Genomic DNA, 19,615 nt, shown 5'->3' on the forward strand with positions numbered 1-19,615 from the left:
CCAGAAATGCTTAAAATGTGAAAAGATGTAACTCTTAAAATGGCACAGATTTCTCTAAACACACACTTTTGGAAACTGTCAATTTGAATACATCTAATGAGTGGGACGACTAGTTTATGACTGTACAGGATATATTTCTCTAAATAGTTCTGGATTTTCCCCTTTGAATTGTGTCATTTGAAGTGGTTTCAGTTCACGTTGTCCCCCCAACCTGTTGTTTCACATTTGGCTGTTCAGTTTGAGCTTGGGGAAGTCTACAACATAAACCTTGAGATATTGTGTCTATTTGCTGTCAGCGTCGTTTTATGGAGCAATGGAGCCCTGTTCTTTCTTCATGGCTACGTGATTTTTTCCCCCTGTTTTGATGACATTTGGTTGGCATTTGGTTGACTTGGAGATTGAGACTACATTACTTAATCATGTGAGGGATGCCCAAAGAAGTCACTATGTTCTTCGGTTCCACTGAAGGCAACGTGACTCTGGAGGACTTTGATGAGGCATGCTGGGAAAGTGCTCGCTCCAGTTGGATCTACATGGACATGGACCCCAAGCAGGAGACTTGCTGGTTTGAGAAGGGCTTTAACGTGACCCCTGATGAGTTCGAGACGCGCCGCTTGAATGTCACCTTGTGTTCCGATGTGATCTCAGAAGGAGTTGAGGCCGGGTCTCTGGACACGTCGGGTGGCTGTGATGGGGACATGAGCCTGGAGTTTGTTGAAGGCTACACGCTGGCTCACCCAGAGGAAGATCGGGATGGCGAGGCGGACTACGAGGACATTGATGGTGACCAGGAGCCGTGCTATGAAAGCTGTGATATTCAAGTCAGTAATGATAACTTCATTTTAAAAAAAGTCGACAGAGACATTTTGTTCAGACCACGTAAAGAATTTTCTGGACGGGAAAAAAGTTCCACAACCAGAAGATCAATTTCACTGGACAGTTATCCTTTTCCTAAAAACCCAGTGCACCTGTTAAAGATGTCTGAAACGTTTCACTATCCAGCTCACATCAACAAACAACGCGCCCTCCCACCTGTGCCATCAGAACATTCGAATAGTTCCACACTAGCCTGGCCCCAGACTGCTCAACTTTCGCCAGTGTCTCTCATATCAATGCCGGGTCACCTGGAGCTGGACGCTGACAAGGATTCTGTCCTGTCTCTGTCCACAATGGCCACTGTTTCCACGGCGACTAGCTGGGGCAGCCTATACCGCATTCCTGCCAAAGTTCGCAAACTTTCTACCTCGGCCAAATCTACCTGGTCCGCTCTCACCAGTAAGAGTGTCATCAAAACTGTGGACCCGGCGATCCAAGACTCTTCTAGAGTCAGTCCGCAGGTGTACACATCGTCTCTGCCCAAGTTTCTGAGGGAGGTTTTTTCTTACCTGTGGTGTGACAATCCCGACCGCGACCCATTCAATACTTTCTCTGTATCAGAGACTGAGTTGACCTCTGCCATCGCTCACTTGGAACAACAGCTCAGCACCAGGGTGTCCAACCCTGAACAAAAGTCTAGAGCCAGTCTATTCTCTGCTCTGCTGCCCCAATCCTCTTCGGCACCCAGTAGCCCCAAACACGTGGCGCCTGATTTTAGGGCAAATGATTGTGAGAACAAGCCAACTCCCCTGGACCAGCTTCCATTCCGAGTACATTTTATTATGGAGAGTTACTGTAGCATCTATATGACAAGGTAGGACATGCTAGTTTTCCTGTCTTGTTTCGTGACCATTGGAGTTAAGTATTACTTTTGTGACCATCTTGTCATTTTACATTTTAACTTTTATCTAGACATTGCATAGACAATGTAAATTCTCTGTCCCGCAGATGTGTATGGACAAGTTATTAATAATGTAACAATTTGTGTTTCCCATGAAGTGTATGGAGAAAATGTTTCCTTGTGACTATTGTATCTTTGGTCCACAGAAATGTCGTGTGCTTGCCAACGTTTAGCCTCGAGCCCTGGGAAATTAATTCCGTAACTGGGTTTGAAAAAAAATATCGATTTTTTTCCACAGAGCAATTTTTTGTTTCTTGGACACACGGAGGTTTGAGTCTGGGCGAGAGTGAAGACCTGGCCTGGCGAGAATAGAAGCGGCCACGCACGCGCAGACACACCGACACACGTTTCTACCTTACAACTCTTAGAACAGACTGTTCAATTCGTTGAGAAACTACCGCACGGGCCTAGTTTGGTTTAGCTCGTATGTTGTCATAGCAACGCGTCATTAGAGTTAGGTGTCTTTGAAGACGTTTTTTTTTTATCTAGTCCAATGTGAGCACACATACAGACATACAAGACGTTTACGTCATAGCGATGGCCTAATATAGATGGGTTGGTGGTCAAGCTATTTGGCAAGTCTAGAACATAGTACACTGAAAAACAAGATTGGCGTTAGAACACAATAGTGAAGCTGGATTTTAATTGCTCTAATAATTAACATGAGCCACTACCGTATTTTCGCGCATATACCCCGCACAAATGTCAAAATAAAAATACATTCGTACAACCCGCACCCTTACATCCCCCGCATGTGCACAGCGTGACTTGCCGTCAACTTGTCACACTGGTCTATATGAAAGATTGTCTGCCGTATCGGTACAATTTGTTTTCTTGAGGTTTAGAAGGAGATGCTCCTAAAGCTTTCCAAACTAGCCTACATTTCACGTTTACACAGTCAACTATCTGAGGTCTAAAGACCCACCGGTATGTCCAGAGTTTCCGTTATACTACTGTTGATGAGTCAAATAAATTTAGTGTAAACCCCGCACAGCCGTTTGTACAAACGTGAATAACCCGTGGGTTACCTTGTTGATGCCTTGATGTAGTTAATTGGTAAAGATTGCAGTTGTGTGTAGATGGTATATGCGAGTTCCATTTAAACACATCCAACAGAACAAGGAATAGATAGATTGAATCAATCCAGAGGTGAATTTGAACAACAATTTATTGAAGGGCTCAGTCTGCGTTGTCTCTAGATCACAAGTCGGTCTTCCTTCGTCCTCCTGTCTAAACTATGCGACATTTGTTCCAGCGACATTACACTCGATTGTCTTTATAGCGACATTTGTCTTCACCGCCTTACTTCGACCAAAAAAAGTCAGATCTACATTTCGTGGGATGATTGTTCTCATTGTCCTAAGAACTCTAGAACTAATGTCATTGGAAAAGTTTTTTTTTTCTTTTTATAGCTTGTTTATATGATATTGTGCTATTGAAGTCAATTATATTTTCATCAGGGCAGTTGACGAATCCATCAATTAGTTGCCAATAAATATTTCAAACGGGGGGGGGGGTGTCAGTATTTTTGTTCGTTTCTCTTGACCTCCTCTGGAATCCACTGTGTGTCTTGGCCGTGTTCCACTAGAGTCCATCTGGTCGTCCACTGTCCGGATCTATTCAGGTCACTGGAGGATCTTTGCCTAGGATTTGTTTTTTAACGTTAGAGAAATTGTGTTACTTTTTCAACTGGACAGTTCATTGTAGAATTACTGAGTTTTTTGTTTTTTTTTTATGATGTCAATGAATTTACAAATGCATCATCTAAACGTAACAATGCCTACAACTTTAGCGCATGATTTTGAGTCTAGAATCGACTATCGACTTTTAAAAGAACACAACTCGGTCTAAGTACACACAATGTATTAGTGTACGACGACTATCGACTTTTAAAAGAACGCAACTCGGTCTAAGTACACACAATGTATTAGTGTACGACGACTATCGACTTTTAAAAGAACGCAACTCGGTCTAAGTACACACAATGTATTAGTGTACGACGACTATCGACTTTTAAAAGAACACAACTCAGTCTAAGTACACACAATGTATTAGTGTACGACGACTATCGACTTTTAAAAGAACACAACTCAGTCTAAGTACACACAATGTATTAGTGTACGACGACTATCGACTTTTAAAAGAACGCAACTCGGTCTAAGTACACACAATGTATTAGTGTACGACGACTATCGACTTTTAAAAGAACACAACTCAGTCTAAGTACACACAATGTATTAGTGTACGACGACTATCGACTTTTAAAAGAACACAACTCGGTCTAAGTACACACAATGTATTAGTGTACGACGACTATCGACTTTTAAAAGAACACAACTCAGTCTAAGTACACACAATGTATTAGTGTACGACGACTATCGACTTTTAAAAGAACACAACTCAGTCTAAGTACACACAATGTATTAGTGTACGACGACTATCGACTTTTAAAAGAACACAACTCGGTCTAAGTACACACAATGTATTAGTGTACGACGACTATCGACTTTTAAAAGAACACAACTCGGTCTAAGTACACACAATGTATTAGTGTACGACGACTATCGACTTTTAAAAGAACACAACTCAGTCTAAGTACACACAATGTATTAGTGTACGACGACTATCGACTTTTAAAAGAACGCAACTCGGTCTAAGTACACACAATGTATTAGTGTACGACGACTATCGACTTTTAAAAGAACACAACTCAGTCTAAGTACACACAATGTATTAGTGTACGACGACTATCGACTTTTATAAGAACGCAACTCGGTCTAAGTACACACAATGTATTAGTGTACGACGACTATCGACTTTTAAAAGAACACAACTCGGTCTAAGTACACATAATGTATTAGTGTACGACGACTATCGACTTTTAAAAAAACACAACTCGGTCTAAGTACACATAATGTATTAGTGTACGACGACTATCGACTTTTAAAAGAACACAACTCGGTCTAAGTACACATAATGTATTAGTGTACGACGACTATCGACTTTTAAAAGAACACAACTCGGTCTAAGTACACATAATGTATTAGTGTACGACGACTATCGACTTTTAAAAGAACACAACTCGGTCTAAGTACACATAATGTATTAGTGTACGACGACTATCGACTTTTAAAAGAACACAACTCGGTCTAAGTACACATAATGTATTAGTGTACGACGACTATCGACTTTTAAAAGAACACAACTCGGTCTAAGTACACATAATGTATTAGTGTACGACGACTATCGACTTTTAAAAGAACACAACTCAGTCTAAGTACACACAATGTATTAGTGTACGACGACTATCGACTTTTAAAAAAACACAACTCAGTCTAAGTACACACAATGTATTAGTGTACGACGACTATCGACTTTTAAAAGAACACAACTCAGTCTAAGTACACACAATGTATTAGTGTACGACGACTATCGACTTTTAAAAGAACACAACTCAGTCTAAGTACACACAATGTATTAGTGTACGGCTTAGGAGAGCCCCCGAGACAAAACTTCCTCGCACCTTTGCATGCACTATTGTGGTGGGTCATTGGAAATCACGAATGACTCGGCCATATACTACATACGTCTAAGACGATTTTTATCTTGAGTCCTTTTTTTTTTTGTGTGTTTTCTGTATGTCGCCGTCCTATCCAAGAAGTCCACGAATACGCTGCTCTTTCAATTGGCATTGCGTTCTATTTTGTAATGCTTGTGGTCTACGTCGATACGCGCTTCTGCTTGAGCTTCGTCAATCATCTGGAGCTAGTTGATTTACTAGCTGAGAAGTCAACATAGAACCTTGACCCTTGACATGTACTACTGAACAGCTGAGACATTAAGTGACGATAAGAACACGTTTGTCAAGTAATGAGGCTTCTCTTGCTCAATGTGTAGTTTTGTATGCGGCTTGTTCTGGTGTCAGTATGAGCACTTACCAACTCGTAATGCGTAAAGGAAGCCGACAGACCGATGTGCTCCTTTCATCACGATATCTAGATCTTAGTGATCCTAGCGATTGATACAATTAGTCTGGTCTTCGTACGATGTCTAGATCTAGATCTTAGTGATCCTAGCGATTGATACAATTAGTCTGGTCTTCGTACGATGTCTAGATCTAGATCTTAGTGATCCTAGCGATTGATACAATTAGTCTGGTCTTCGTACGATGTCTAGATCTAGATCTTAGTGATCCTAGCGATTGATACAATTAGTCTGGTCTTCGTACGATGTCTAGATCTAGATCTTAGTGATCCTAGCGATTGATACAATTAGTCTGGTCTTCGTACGATGTCTAGATCTAGATCTTAGTGATCCTAGCGATTGATACAATTAGTCTGGTCTTCGTACGATGTCTAGATCTAGATCTTAGTGATCCTAGCGATTGATACAATTAGTCTGGTCTTCGTACGATGTCTAGATCTAGATCTTAGTGATCCTAGCGATTGATACAATTAGTCTGGTCTTCGTACGATATCTAGATCTAGATCTTAGTGATCCTAGCGATTGATACAATTAGTCTGGTCTTCGTACGATGTCTAGATCTAGATCTTAGTGATCCTAGCGATTGATACAATTAGTCTGGTCTTCGTACGATGTCTAGATCTAGATCTTAGTGATCCTAGCGATTGATACAATTAGTCTGGTCTTCGTACGATGTCTAGATCTAGATCTTAGTGATCCTAGCGATTGATACAATTAGTCTGGTCTTCGTACGATGTCTAGATCTAGATCTTAGTGATCCTAGCGATTGATACAATTAGTCTGGTCTTCGTACGATGTCTAGATCTAGATCTTAGTGATCCTAGCGATTGATACAATTAGTCTGGTCTTCGTATGTACTATACAACATTGGCCTGATTCAATCCATGAGGCATCTAAAGAGCGGCTTACTCAATGGGGAAGATACATTTGATGTGAACTAACAAGCTGCTATTTACTAGACCACATACACACATACACATTGGACATTATCCAAAGGAAGAAATTGGAGAAACTCTAAACAATTGGTGAAGTTTACGTCAGTCTTGTCCTTCCCCACATCACTCGTCATTCTGGTGCTACCTTGGTAGTCTGCATTGTTGGCCTTTTGAAAAGTTAGCTCAACTTTTTGTCTCGACTGTTACATGAAGACAAATCAAGAGATTCTTTCTTCACTTCCTATTGGAATTCCAAAGTTTGTGTATTGACTAGTTATCTTTACACATCTCAAATATAGTTTTTTATGTTGTTTTTTTGCCATTATAATTTTTTTTTACAAATGTGAACATTGGAGCAAAAGTGGTTTTTGTTTGTTTAGTGAATTTTGTTTTCTCATTCTGTTTGTATTATGTTTAATTACATTTAATATTTCTTGTACTGGCTAGAAAAAAGCAACTTTGAAATTCCTAACTAGTGGAGGAAATAGTTGAATGGTGCTTGTAAGATTTTCTTCATTTCTGTGGAAGAAATCCAGTAGCAGGCTTCATTGAACATCTTTAACCCAAGACAATAAAAAGATTTGATGCTTTTAGATGTTTTTGTTTTACTTGATCAAATAAACAGTATGTTGTGAATTTATGGGTCTAGACACATTGTAGTTAAATCAAACATGGATTGATACCTTTAAGAGGGTGCATAGGTGCTAGTTTAATGGCCTTTTGTTATGTTCATAGACTGTGTGCTTTCATAGATGTAATAGTTTCATGGTATGCTTTCAGTTGGGTATTGTTTAGGGTCTCACTGCTTTCATAGATGTTATAGTTTCATGGTATAAATTCAGTTGGGTATTTTTTAGGGCCTCACTGCTTTCATAGATGTTATAGTTTCATGGTTTGCTTTCAGTTGGGTATTATTTAGGGTCTCACTGCTTTCATAGATGTTATAGTTTCATGGTTTAAATTCAGTTGGGTATTGTTTAGGGTCTCACTGACTGCTTTCTAGCTGATACCTCAAGTTTGTTATTAGAGCTAGAACTCCACTGAGTGTGTTTGCTTGTGACATGATCATGTAACACAGATATGTGAGGGATACAAGGGGAGGCTACTTCAGTCCTGGTATTAATCCTTCATGTCCAGTGCTTGTGTACACATTCACTTACAGCCAAATGGCCTGACATGTTGACTCAAACTGGTCTCCAGGCCTCCCTTCTCCACCAGTCAGCTATTCAGTGTTCAGCTTTTGGCCCTACATAGTTCTCATTGTCATGTGTGTGTGTGTGTGAGAGAGAGATTACACAATAACATATTTTGTGCTCATTGGACACATGAACTTTAAAGCTTTTTTATGTTAGTGTGTTAAGACTCTTAGACCAGGGCATTGTCCTTAGTTTCATTTTGTACTTTAGTTTGCTAAAAATCCAAAACATTATTGAGAAAGGCAACTCCATGAATACTTTGACAACTTTCACTTCGTTCTCCTAAATCTATTCATTTAGTAGTATAAATTTTGAGTTCATTCATCAACTAGACGCAAATATATATCATCATCACCTAGGCAAGGTATCATCCCCACTTTAACTTTCTCTGACCAAAGCCAAGATCTCAATTCTATAGAAATAGAAACCTTCTTTCTTCATGTTATGTACCATTTAACTCAGTAGAAGAACCTCTGTAGGAGTAAATGACCTCCCATGAGGAATAACTAATTGGACTGAACTACTGGTCAGCCATTCCACTATTTGAGATTGTTTTCCTTGGGAACTTATATTTTCTTTTCAAAGACATTTCCTCTAGGATCTAGGATATTTATTCTGTTGAGGCCAGGAAAACATTTTTTGCCTTAAGGACTGTTTGGTTACAAAGGGATTTTTCCCTTGCTTTCGTGCTAGATGTACACATCTTAATATACGTCATGGCAAAAAGAAAAGAAAACTTAGGAAATCTCTTCTGCTACTTTGGACAATTCTTGTAAGAAAAATTGTTAAAACCACTTTAAACACTATAAAGTGTACACTGCCATGCTGAAAGAGAGTTGATTATAAGTAATGCTAGGTAAGACACATTTTGGAAAATCATAATTTGGCTTATCACTCTTTCTAATTGCACTCATCATGGATCACTTACAATTTTTTTTTCAAATTTTGAACCATAATAGGGGCAATGGCATCCTACTTCAATCCTTGCCACTTGTATCCTCTGACATTCTTGTAGGGTCTAGGATGTAATAGTTTTCATTTCAGTTGGCACATTGGAAACTTTTAATGAAAACCATAATTCCAGCTTACTGGTTATTTTCTTATCAAAGTATTCAAACTAGTTAGAATCTGTTTGAACAAAATCCACATCTAGATTAGGGCTCTTAGACCTATGTGGATAACTTTGAATAGGCTCACTAGTTTAGTGACTTGGCCTAAGCCTGGAAGGCCTAATGCCTTTTCTACTAATAAAAGTGAACAAATTACTTGCCATTGCAATTTTATTTTGGTACAAACTATTATTCACTATATTTTTTAGTTCAGATTATGTTGTCACCTTTAAATTTTAGAACTGTGAATATTGGATCTTCCTCCTAAGGGTTGGAGTTCTACTCATATACATCTCTCCTATGAATATTGTAGACACAGTGTTTTTAGAACTAAAACTTTGTCTCAACAGAAAACAAGATTTAAGAGAGCTGAAACTTCTACAGAAACAAGAGAACAAACAGATTACAGACTTGGCTTACAAAAATAAATTGGCATTAGAAGCTAAAGAAAGAAAGTTTGAAACAGACAATGCTGTAAGTTTTTTTTTTTTTTTTTGCATCAGATTGGCATTATAATAATGTAGCACAAATACAAAATTAAGAGATTGGGTATCCAAGAACAATATTAATAGCATTGAACATTGAAGGCATTCACTGAGTATGAGATTTTTTTTGATTTTTTTTTGGACCAACTTCAAAAAAGAAATTAAAATCTGAAAAACAACCTTTGAACATTGAACAGCCTTACTTAGATTCTGCTGTCAGATTCACAATTTTATTTATCATTGCAGTTTTTTTTAAAGTGCTCCATGTATAGATATTGTAGAATAAATTGAACTTCAGGAAAATTTATTTGATTGATAAACTTATAAATATAAGAAATATGGTTCCTTTCATTTTTAATTAGCAAGATTTAGATTCAACTGAGTGTCATATTATTGCAAAGCATGTGTTTTTACACTAGGGATCACTAATACATTTTGATGATTTGGTGGTCGACTCTGATAATAGTAACAGTCTTATGATTAGTTTTCATGTATTCAACTTGTTAGTTGACCAATAGGAAAATGATTATGGTCTGCTATCCATTACAAGGTTAAGAAAAAAAAGTAGCTCTTTTAGATTTTGTGATGTTGTGGGTAGCACAATGAACAAGGTCCTTTACTTTCCCCAACTCATGTCAGGTACTCAGTAGAGTTGGCTGGACTTGGGGGGGGGGCATTCTAACCATTCAGAAATTCAAAGAGATTTGAAACTGAGACCCCTCAGTGCTTTACCACTCCACTACCACACCCCCTCTACAAGGTTGAGAAAAAATATTTTTTTCCTTTACCCAAGAATTGACTTGCACATCATAAATTGTGCATTCCAGACTGCCAAGAAGACATTTGACCAGGAGCTGGACATGCTGACCAAACAACAGAAACAGCAGATAGAGAAAGCTGAACAATTGCAGCAGAATGATATGAAGAATGCTTCTAAGAAAATCAAGGCTGAGCAGGCAAGTTACACAAGTGTTGGTGTCTTGATAAGATGTTCTCTGTGTTCTAATGTTGCTAAAATAATATCTGTAGAAGTCAAAACATCAATGTTCTGCCCATAGTATTGGCTGAATAATCATTCATTATTAATTACTTAGTTAAGTTTATATATATATATATATATATATATATTTACAAATTAAGAATAGTTGTAGATGAAATGACAAAATTATTTAATATCAACAAAACTTCTTGGGGAACATTTGATTTCACTTTCAAATATTGAGATTATTACTTTAGTTTTTATTGTATAGCTAGGAAATTGAATGATGCAACAGAAGTCATTCTATAATAACATTCAAAATTGTGTTTACATCAACCATATAGAGGTTGCCATGAATAATTCTGTTCTTATTGGTTGTAGGAGAAAGAGCTGAAGATGTTCAGGGAGAAACAGAAACAAGAGATGAAACTGTTGAAACAGGAACTGGAAATGTTGCCTAGAGACAGCAAGAAGGAAACAGCTCAGAAGATAAGAGAGTCTAAACAGATTGAAATGGAAGAGAAAGTAAGAAACATAAAATAGTTTGAGAGTTTAGAGTTGTGATCACACTGTGGGCTAGTAGTTTGTTCTGTTTACTGTGTCTGTTTCTTTTTCCCCATTTTCTCTTGTACCATATGTAGCATTTGTAGCTGTGTCAAAATCCACCAAAAAAGCTGTTTTAAGTATCATAGAAGCCAATAATATTTCAGAACAAAATCATTCAATGATATTTCATGAATTAGAAATAGAAAAATATGCTTCAATATTTTTTTTACTTGAGCATGTTTTATTTTGTTGTATGTGTATACAGATCTATCTTATAAATTACAAATGTTTCTTCTAAAAAGAAAATGATAAAGTCCATTGCATATCCATGTGCTGACCTTACTGTACATGCTAATTAAAATTTTCTTGTTGATTCCTGCAACCTGTTCAATGCTCTAATAGCAACAGGAAAGAAAAACACTTAAAAGTGAATTCACTCTAACATTTGGAAAAAAAAAGAGTCTTTATCTTTGCATTTCTATGTTTTTGTATTTGCTCAGTTTCATGTTGTATGTAGCATCTTTATCTAATGTCATAAGTTATATTTGAATGACTTGTGGTATCAGGAAAGACTGTTTATGGAAAACCAGGCAGAGAGATTAGAAAAGGCTATGAGGCAACTGGCTGATCAACATAGACAAAAAATAGCACTCCTTGAAAGCCAGTGTCTGCAACAGAAGCAGCAGTTATATAGAGGTAGGATGCTAATATGTATATATTTTTGTATCTTGCAGATTTCATCACTGTTTTCAAAAGCTCAACTTTTTACATTTTTTTGTTAAAGACAAATGACCCTATTCAAAATGAGTTGTGGTTTTATATATGGTAATAGGTCCAAATAATTTGTAACTAAAACATGGAAGCATTCTTTTTGTTTAGTAACTAAGTAGGTCAGCTAATGTGGTCAATTGAGAACATTCCTACATGATGACTTTAATGTTGTCCAATGTTAGTTCTATTTAGATAAACACAAGTTAGAATACAGTCCATTCTTGTTAATTGGACCACATCAAAATGAGAGGATTTGGTCCTAATAACTAGCTGTTTCTGTGTCCAAGAATAGTTTGGTAATTAAGTCCTCATAAGTGGCTGGTCCTGTGATCAGATTAGAATGTATATACAGATTTGTGCACACCATTTGTCTAGCCTAAAGAAACATTAAGCAACCAACCTCTAGTCATTGTTTAGAAAACTGTTGCTAATGTGTTATTTTATAGCTCGTGAAGCCACTGTTTGGGAGATGGAAAAGAGTCAGCTCCATGAGAGACATCAACTGATGAAAACACAGCTTAAAGATATGTTCTTTGTCAAACGTCATCAGATGCTCACAAGACATCAAAAAGTAACCTTTTTTTCAATGTTACCTAACAATATAAAATAAAAATAAGACCAATTCTATTTTATCATTTCTGAATGAATTGTTAATATCTTGTATGCTGCTGTTCTAAAGGAAATGGAAAACTTGAAACGCTACAATCAGACCAAAGAAGATGAAATGATGAACAGGCACGCCTTAGAAAAACGAAGATTACCCAAGATTTTAAAGAGTGAAGCCAAGACTAGAGCTCAGATGTTTAAACAGAGCCTCCGCTTGAGTGTTGTAGGAACACCAGAAGATGATAAAACAAAAATTAAACAGGTTAGCCCTATAAAAAAATGAGTGAGATTGAAGACTTCATTATTTGGTATTACATTTTTACTCTAGTTTGACTAAATGTAAGATAGTTTTGAGTAGGCTAGATATAACAATGCAAGTTTTCTTGTTAGTTTGAAGAGAGTGAGAAGAAACGAATGAAGTCAGAACAACAGAGACAAGAAGAGAAACACAAGAGACAGTTGAAAGCATTGCAGGACAAAAATGAGGCGGCAGTTAAAGAACTAGAGCAGCTTCAGGTAAACCATTCATTTCCTTTGCCGTTTTTTTTTCTCAAAGGTCTTTTAGTTAAATACATTTATTGCCATCATTTAACATTTCATTCTTTTGTTTTTATAATTTTGCAATATTTATTTGCTGACATTTTGTTTTCATCAATGGGGACATCATTTGCTCTCAGATGTGTCAAAATGCTGCTTTGTAAATGTTCAGTTTAGCTGTTTATTTCTGAACTCTCTGAGTTGAAACAGAGCAGAGTTTCTTGAAGCTTTAATCCTGTAGAGTATTGAGCATCTTTATTTGTAGATGTAACTTTGAGTTGACTTGGTTTCAGGCTGAAAAACGTAAGATGTTGATGGAGCAGGAGACACAAAAGATCAAAGAACTAGATGACCAGTTTAGTTCTGACATGGCTCAGTGGAAGGCTTTACTTATACCAAGGAAACAGGTACGATCGTCTTTGGTAATTTGCTGTTTTTTTTGGTTAAAATTCATCTTTAAAATATTGAAACATTTAGTCCTTTCCTAAACAGTATTTTTGTTATCTCCCCCCTCTCCCCTACTTTTCTGTTAGTTAAGAAAAAAATCTTGAACTCTTTCAAATACACACAAAAATCTTTATCTAGAATCTAATGTCATCTAGTCTGAAGATTACAGAAGAGAGCATTATTTCACCTGGCTGTGCAGACTGTTAATTGTATACAAGACAATTAATCAATTAACAAGACCAATTTATAACCAATCATTATTATTACAATAACATGAAGAAACAGTTTATTTCTTCTTCTCCAGAGCTTACAATCAAAGAGTGTAGGTACATAAAAGTATTTTGATGTGTGTGAAACTATTGGTCTTCACATTGGTAGACCAGCTTCTTGTGTACTTAGAGCTGCTGATTGTTTCCATGAGCCATTAAGTTCCACTTTTGTCTCTCCCCAGGCCCTTGAAGAACAGTTCCAGAAAGAAACAGAAGAGCAGCAATCATTCTATGCAGATGTTGTGGAAGGGAACATCCCAGCCTTGCCCAGTATTCGGTCAAGCACATCTACAGTTCGGAGCAAAGGAAAAGATGGATCCAATTTCTCACGCCATTCTACTGTAATTTAAGCACAAGAGAAGGTTATCATTCAATCAAAATTATCATGTCACTTGTAATTCAAACTGTTCCCAAACAATAATATTAATCCTGAAACAAATTTTTTTTTTTTAATCATTTTGTATTGGGAAGACATTTCCTACTTGACATACCAGAAACTTAGCAATATAAGCTGCCATTTATATATATATATATTATCTGCAGAGCCTTTGTACACTATCTACTTACTCATTGAATTATCTGCATTGTACAATGGTTTATTTTCAATGTCAATGTATTGACTAGTTGGATTGCAGTGCACTTCCAGAAACAAGAAGTTGTACTTTCCATTCAGTTTCAGCTTTGTCTTCATTTTGTTGTTGGCCTGGGGGGCCTCTAACTGGTAACACAGGTTCTTGTTGGCCTGGGGGGCCTCTAACTGGTAACACAGGTTCTTGTTGGTCTGGGCCTCTAACTGGTAACACAGGTTCTTGTTGGCCTGGGGGGCCTCTAACTGGTAACACAGGTTCTTGTTGGCCTGGGCCTCTAAATGATAACACAGGTTCTTGAGCTTCTCCAGTTTAACATTTCTGTACATTGTAGAATTAAACTTGTTCTAATTTTAAGTCAGGGACTATCTTTTGGGGATAACAGCACAGGTCTGATTGACATGAGCCACTTAGTATTGTTGGAAGATATCTTTTTATATTTTATAAATAATGAATCATTGTATCCTATTTAATTTAACTTTGGCAGAAACTTTCATCGGAAGTTCAAATTTATTATGCCATTATGGTTAAACAGCCATCACTGAAATTTCTACTGGAGATTTATGGACATAATTATTGTATCTTCTCCTAACCTCTGAGCTGAAAGTATAAGAGTTGAGCTGAAAGTATAAGAGTTTTTAATTTTTATTCCTTGTATTTGTCAAGTTTTGTGATCAACATTGCCCTCTTTTGTTTTTTATTGATATGAATATAAATACTTGTGCTTTGTCTTATGAACTATTAACTACATTTTTTTAAAGTTAATTGTTAATCTATTTGTATTGGAATACATTACTATATGGGCTCTGTACGCTGTATATCTCTATCTCTGAGCATTTTGAACATTATTTTTTGACTGTTATATGTACTAGTTACACTGTATTGAATTAATTTGTTAAAGAGTCATGGGGTAAGTTTCATTTGGGAAGACTTTACAAATAAAATCTATATTTAAATACACTTTTTAAAAAATTTATGTGTTCCATTATGAAGTCAAAAATGATCAATGCAAATTTTTTTTTACTCGAAATACTACTATTTGAGTGTAATGAGCTTTTGAATAGAATATTTATATTGATACCATTTTATGTCATGTAAGAATTATTTCACTGAATCAAGGCCAATGTCTGTGGTAACAAATGTTGTTTTAAATGTACACTTAATGATGTTTAATTTTCATAAGTTCTCCTTCAATAAAATTAGATCTACTCATGTCAACTTTGAGCTCTGTTCAGTTAGTCTTTCATTGAATGCTGCTACTTTGTATGCTTCAACTTAGCTGTAGATATACTGTGCAAAGTAGGATTTTTTATATCAGTTTAGATTAGTTGGCAGTAGTATTTGTTCATTTGATAGGATTATTCTATGGAAATGTATTCTTCAAAATGTAAACTGGTGTCTTTACAATGAAACAATCATTTTATTGATCAGTAAGAAATGGAAGTAAGGCGTAATTGTCTTCTTTTTAGAAGTAACGTCTGTATTAGATAAGATAAGATAAGACCACTTTAAGGCTGTAGTTGTTTGAAAAAGACAACTCACCTTGCTATTCAAAGTGTGTCTGTTGCTACTTGTAATATTTGATATTAAAATGTACAGCCCTATTTATTGTGTTCTTTAAGCTGACCATTTCAAACTTAATTTGAAAAGTTTGTACGTGTCTCATTAGTAGTGATGGAGTTTCAGTTCTTGCCAAATTTTAGTTGATTTCATTTGATAACAAAATGTAGACATAGACTGTAGTTGTAGTAGTCCAGCTGACACTAATCAAGTTTATGTAAATATTTTTTTTGTTACAGCGTAGCTTACAAACACAAACATGTATAAATAACCCAGCCACTACAATGTTGTACTAGTCTGTCTGACTGGTGGCGTTTGTTTTTCAATCTTATGATGGAACATAAGATCCTAGCCCCTCAATGCACATTCCCTATGTGGTTTAGCTGGAAGTGAGGCCTTTCCATTATGAAAGAAATGTCTTTGAGAGTTGTATGTGTATATTTTGTGAAATATAGTTCTCTATAAATATGTATATCATTGTTCAACTCTTCTGACATGGCACCTAATGACAGGCTGGCGCTGTCCTGGGAGAAGTCATATTTTCATTCATTGCTTTGACCTTGTTTCTATCTTGTCCCATAATGCTCGCTGTGGATTTGTTGTTGACATAATACTGTGAAATCTCCACTCTTAGCACATTGTGGCAGGAAGCCAGCCATTTCTATGTATCAAGAAGTTTGTGTTTTGTATTTGGAGCTCATGCTCCTTCTGTGGCTTCCAGACTTGTGTATTTTCAGTTAGCCAGGAAACCAGTTGGCTGATATAATCATACAGGGTCACCTTTGGGTGGGATAAAATGATAATGAGGTGCAAATGTATTTTTTTTTTTTACATATTATTTTCTTTTTTTTTTGAAAAGCTTATGTGTGTGTGTAAATGTGAATATTTTATTAATGGCATCTCTAAGTATTTTTATGTTTATTGTCTAAACAGTTCTTGTGATTTTTCACTTAATGTCATGTGATCATTTCATAGCCAATACATTTCATTTCTAAATACTCTTAGCCCAAACAATGAAAGCTGAGGAGTGTTTGGAATGTTGGCATGCCCATAAAGGACAAAGGAAACTTGTGGACTAACAGCTCATTTTGAATATTTCATGCCAATAAAGGACAACGGAAACTCATGGACTTAACTAACCAAAACTTTCTTGAGTTGAAAGGATATTGTTGATGAAAATATACCAGCTAAATATAGAATGCCCAATAGAACCTTTTGCTCTCATCAGCGCTAACATTTTCCACCCAGGAATGTTGGATTTCTTATAATGTTAGTGATTCAGAAATTAATTTTTTGGTAATATCACTATCACGTTAGATATAACATTTTTACAGGAGTTGATGGAAATTCTGCTTTCAGTTGCTTTTAAGAAATGACATGTTGTATCTCTTATTTGTAGGTTTAATTTATTCACATTTTTCAGTGACACATTAGTACTTCATTTAATACAAAGACCAATTGGAAATACTATTTCTTTTCTTTCTAAATTTTAAGAAACAAATTTAGTAGTCAGTGTGTTGTGCTTATAAAAACGTGCATAATCTTAAAGTAATTGAATCTGGGTTTAATTTGGGAATGTAATTGTAGGTTTGGTCAAGTAGAACTTGTACTTGAGGTGTCTGTTGAACACTTCATGACTTGTTAAGCTTCAATTGTCTTATAGACCTTCAAGTCTTTTGTCTCTTTTTTTTTTTTAATTCTAATTTTATGAATATTATTACTCTTTATTATTTTGTATTTTTGTGTCTTACATGATGCAAAGAAATAGAAAATCTTAAAAAAACAATTTATTTATGACTATATATCAAACCAATGTGTAACTATTATTCAAGAAATGTTCTGCCTTCACTGGAATGTGTCAACTAGTGCTCCATGGACCTTGATGTATTTACTGTCTGAACACCACTGAAAGCCTTCACGTCTGCTCACCTAGACCATTTCCTGATTTGCACAGTTCTCTTGCTTGATGCTGTCAAACTTATTTATAAAGAGAATACCTATTGTAGAAATGTATTATTATATGTATTTTGTTTTTGTTATGTTCTTTGTCATTACTGTAAGACTGCTATTTTTATGAATCTTGTCATTTTTTAGACTTTGCTTTAAGGAAAGCACTCTTTGTTCTAGAAAAAAGCTTGGAAGAAAGCTTTTTGTTTTTTATATGTAGAATAATTTTATTGACTTGGTTAATTTTAAGTTGTTTTGTGCTTTAGTTGCTGTGTTGTTTTTTTTTCTCTATTGTTCATCATCGTTTTTTTTTGTTCTGTTTTTTTTTTGTATCACATTTTATATAAACTTTTTTTTTAATGAAGAAACAAAATAAATTGACTGGAATTAAAACAAAACTGCATCTGTGAGCCAGACTTTGAACTAGTTGTATTGAAATTCATAATGTGTCAGTGTTGGGCTGAATGGCCAAGTCTCTAATTCAGTCATCTTTCTGTCTGCATTGTGTTTTAATCAAACATTTGATTTGTCTGCTTTGTGCTTGATTAGCCCAACTTGTAAATGGATCAGTGTCAGTGATTGAAACACTTTGAGTTTTCTCTACTAGTATTTATTTCTGTTTCACTATGATACTGTGAACTATTAAACATCTGTTAAAGAATCTAACTGAAACCTTTTTTTTAAATTATTAATTGTCCACTTTTTTTTTTTTGCTGTAAGAAACCAGACTAACAAGGAAGTAAAAAAACAAATCCATCCATTTCTTTGAGGGATTGGGAGAAGTCTCTATTTTGAGGAGTGAATCTGTAGAAAGATTCAGAGCAGAAAAGATAGTTTGTTAACTTCAAGCTTTAATTGTCTTAGTCGATTCTAATGAGCTGAGAACATAAAATTCTCCATCTATGATATAACTTCTGCTACCAAGCTGAAATAAAATAACGAAAGGGAGGTAACCTAAATGTAGCTTCAACCATTTTGTTTTAAAACACACGACCAAACACATGTTTTCAAAGTAAATTTCTATTTTTCTGAAATAATTTAAAATTCGTATTAATAACGATGTAAAAGCTATTTCATTAAAAGTACTTTGAATAATGCAGCAATGAATTGCATGGGTAGCTTTTGAAACCACAAGGCAATCTATTGCATGCACTATGAAGGTTAATAGTGACTATCTCATTTGCACTATAGACATATGACATGAAATTTCTGCCACAATATATCAAATATCAGATGGAAAAGGAGTGATAACACTATCCCAGCGGTTGTCAATCTTTTAAGCTCGGCGACCCCTTTTTACAACCCCCCGCACGCACATACACAGCAATAGAACAGACAAATACAATCCAATTTTTCGATGGTCTTTGGCGACCCTTGGCAAATCGTCAATCTACCCACAAGGAGGACCAACAGGTTGAGAACCCCTTCACTCTACCAACCTTATCAAGTGCATCTTCATTTAAAATGGGAACTTTTAGGAACAAAATATAAACAAAGTTATTGATTGTTGTTTAAAATACTTTTAAAAAATAAAGATTAGGTTTGGCATCAGGATATTAACAATAAAGATATCACTAATATTATATGGATGGTCGTGACCTTTGAAATGACCTTTGAATTGCGCCTCTCTTAGCTCCCACAAGTCCTTTAATTCTAGTGGACCAGAGCGCTCTCAAATCCTAAAGTAGTATAGAGACACTGTATAAACAGAATAAGCACAATTACATCTGTAATCATATTAAAAGCATTTTCGAGAATTGGAAAAAATAATAGAATAGCTAACTATAGCAAATTCTTATTCAAACCGCAAAAACGTGATAATCCAACAAAAAAAACTAGATAATAAATGGGCGTTAGAAGCTCTTGTGGGGCAGTTGTAC

General features: G+C 35.8%; 1 protein-coding gene across 14 annotated transcripts in view; it reads left to right on the plus strand.

Moving 5' to 3' along the window:
* LOC106075759 (serine/threonine-protein kinase 10-A-like) overlaps positions 1 to 18,401 on the plus strand; it is a 39,522-nt gene extending 21,121 nt beyond the window's left edge. For 13 of the 14 annotated variants that reach the window (XM_056023158.1, XM_056023185.1, XM_056023109.1 and 10 more), the window contains 9 exons: positions 9,352 to 9,475; positions 10,314 to 10,442; positions 10,847 to 10,990; positions 11,578 to 11,707; positions 12,229 to 12,353; positions 12,462 to 12,650; positions 12,779 to 12,904; positions 13,219 to 13,332; positions 13,824 to 18,401. In XM_056023158.1, coding sequence (XP_055879133.1) covers positions 9,352 to 9,475; positions 10,314 to 10,442; positions 10,847 to 10,990; positions 11,578 to 11,707; positions 12,229 to 12,353; positions 12,462 to 12,650; positions 12,779 to 12,904; positions 13,219 to 13,332; positions 13,824 to 13,991 — 1,249 coding nt within the window. In that variant the 3' untranslated portion in view covers positions 13,992 to 18,401. The remainder of the gene's footprint in view (positions 1 to 9,351; positions 9,476 to 10,313; positions 10,443 to 10,846; positions 10,991 to 11,577; positions 11,708 to 12,228; positions 12,354 to 12,461; positions 12,651 to 12,778; positions 12,905 to 13,218; positions 13,333 to 13,823) is intronic. The other variant, XR_008776900.1, reaches the window with a different exon arrangement.
* The last annotated feature ends 1,214 nt before the right edge of the window (positions 18,402 to 19,615 follow it).

The sequence above is a fragment of the Biomphalaria glabrata genome, chromosome 1 (assembly GCF_947242115.1).
Source record: "Biomphalaria glabrata chromosome 1, xgBioGlab47.1, whole genome shotgun sequence".
Taxonomy (NCBI): domain Eukaryota; kingdom Metazoa; phylum Mollusca; class Gastropoda; family Planorbidae; genus Biomphalaria; species Biomphalaria glabrata.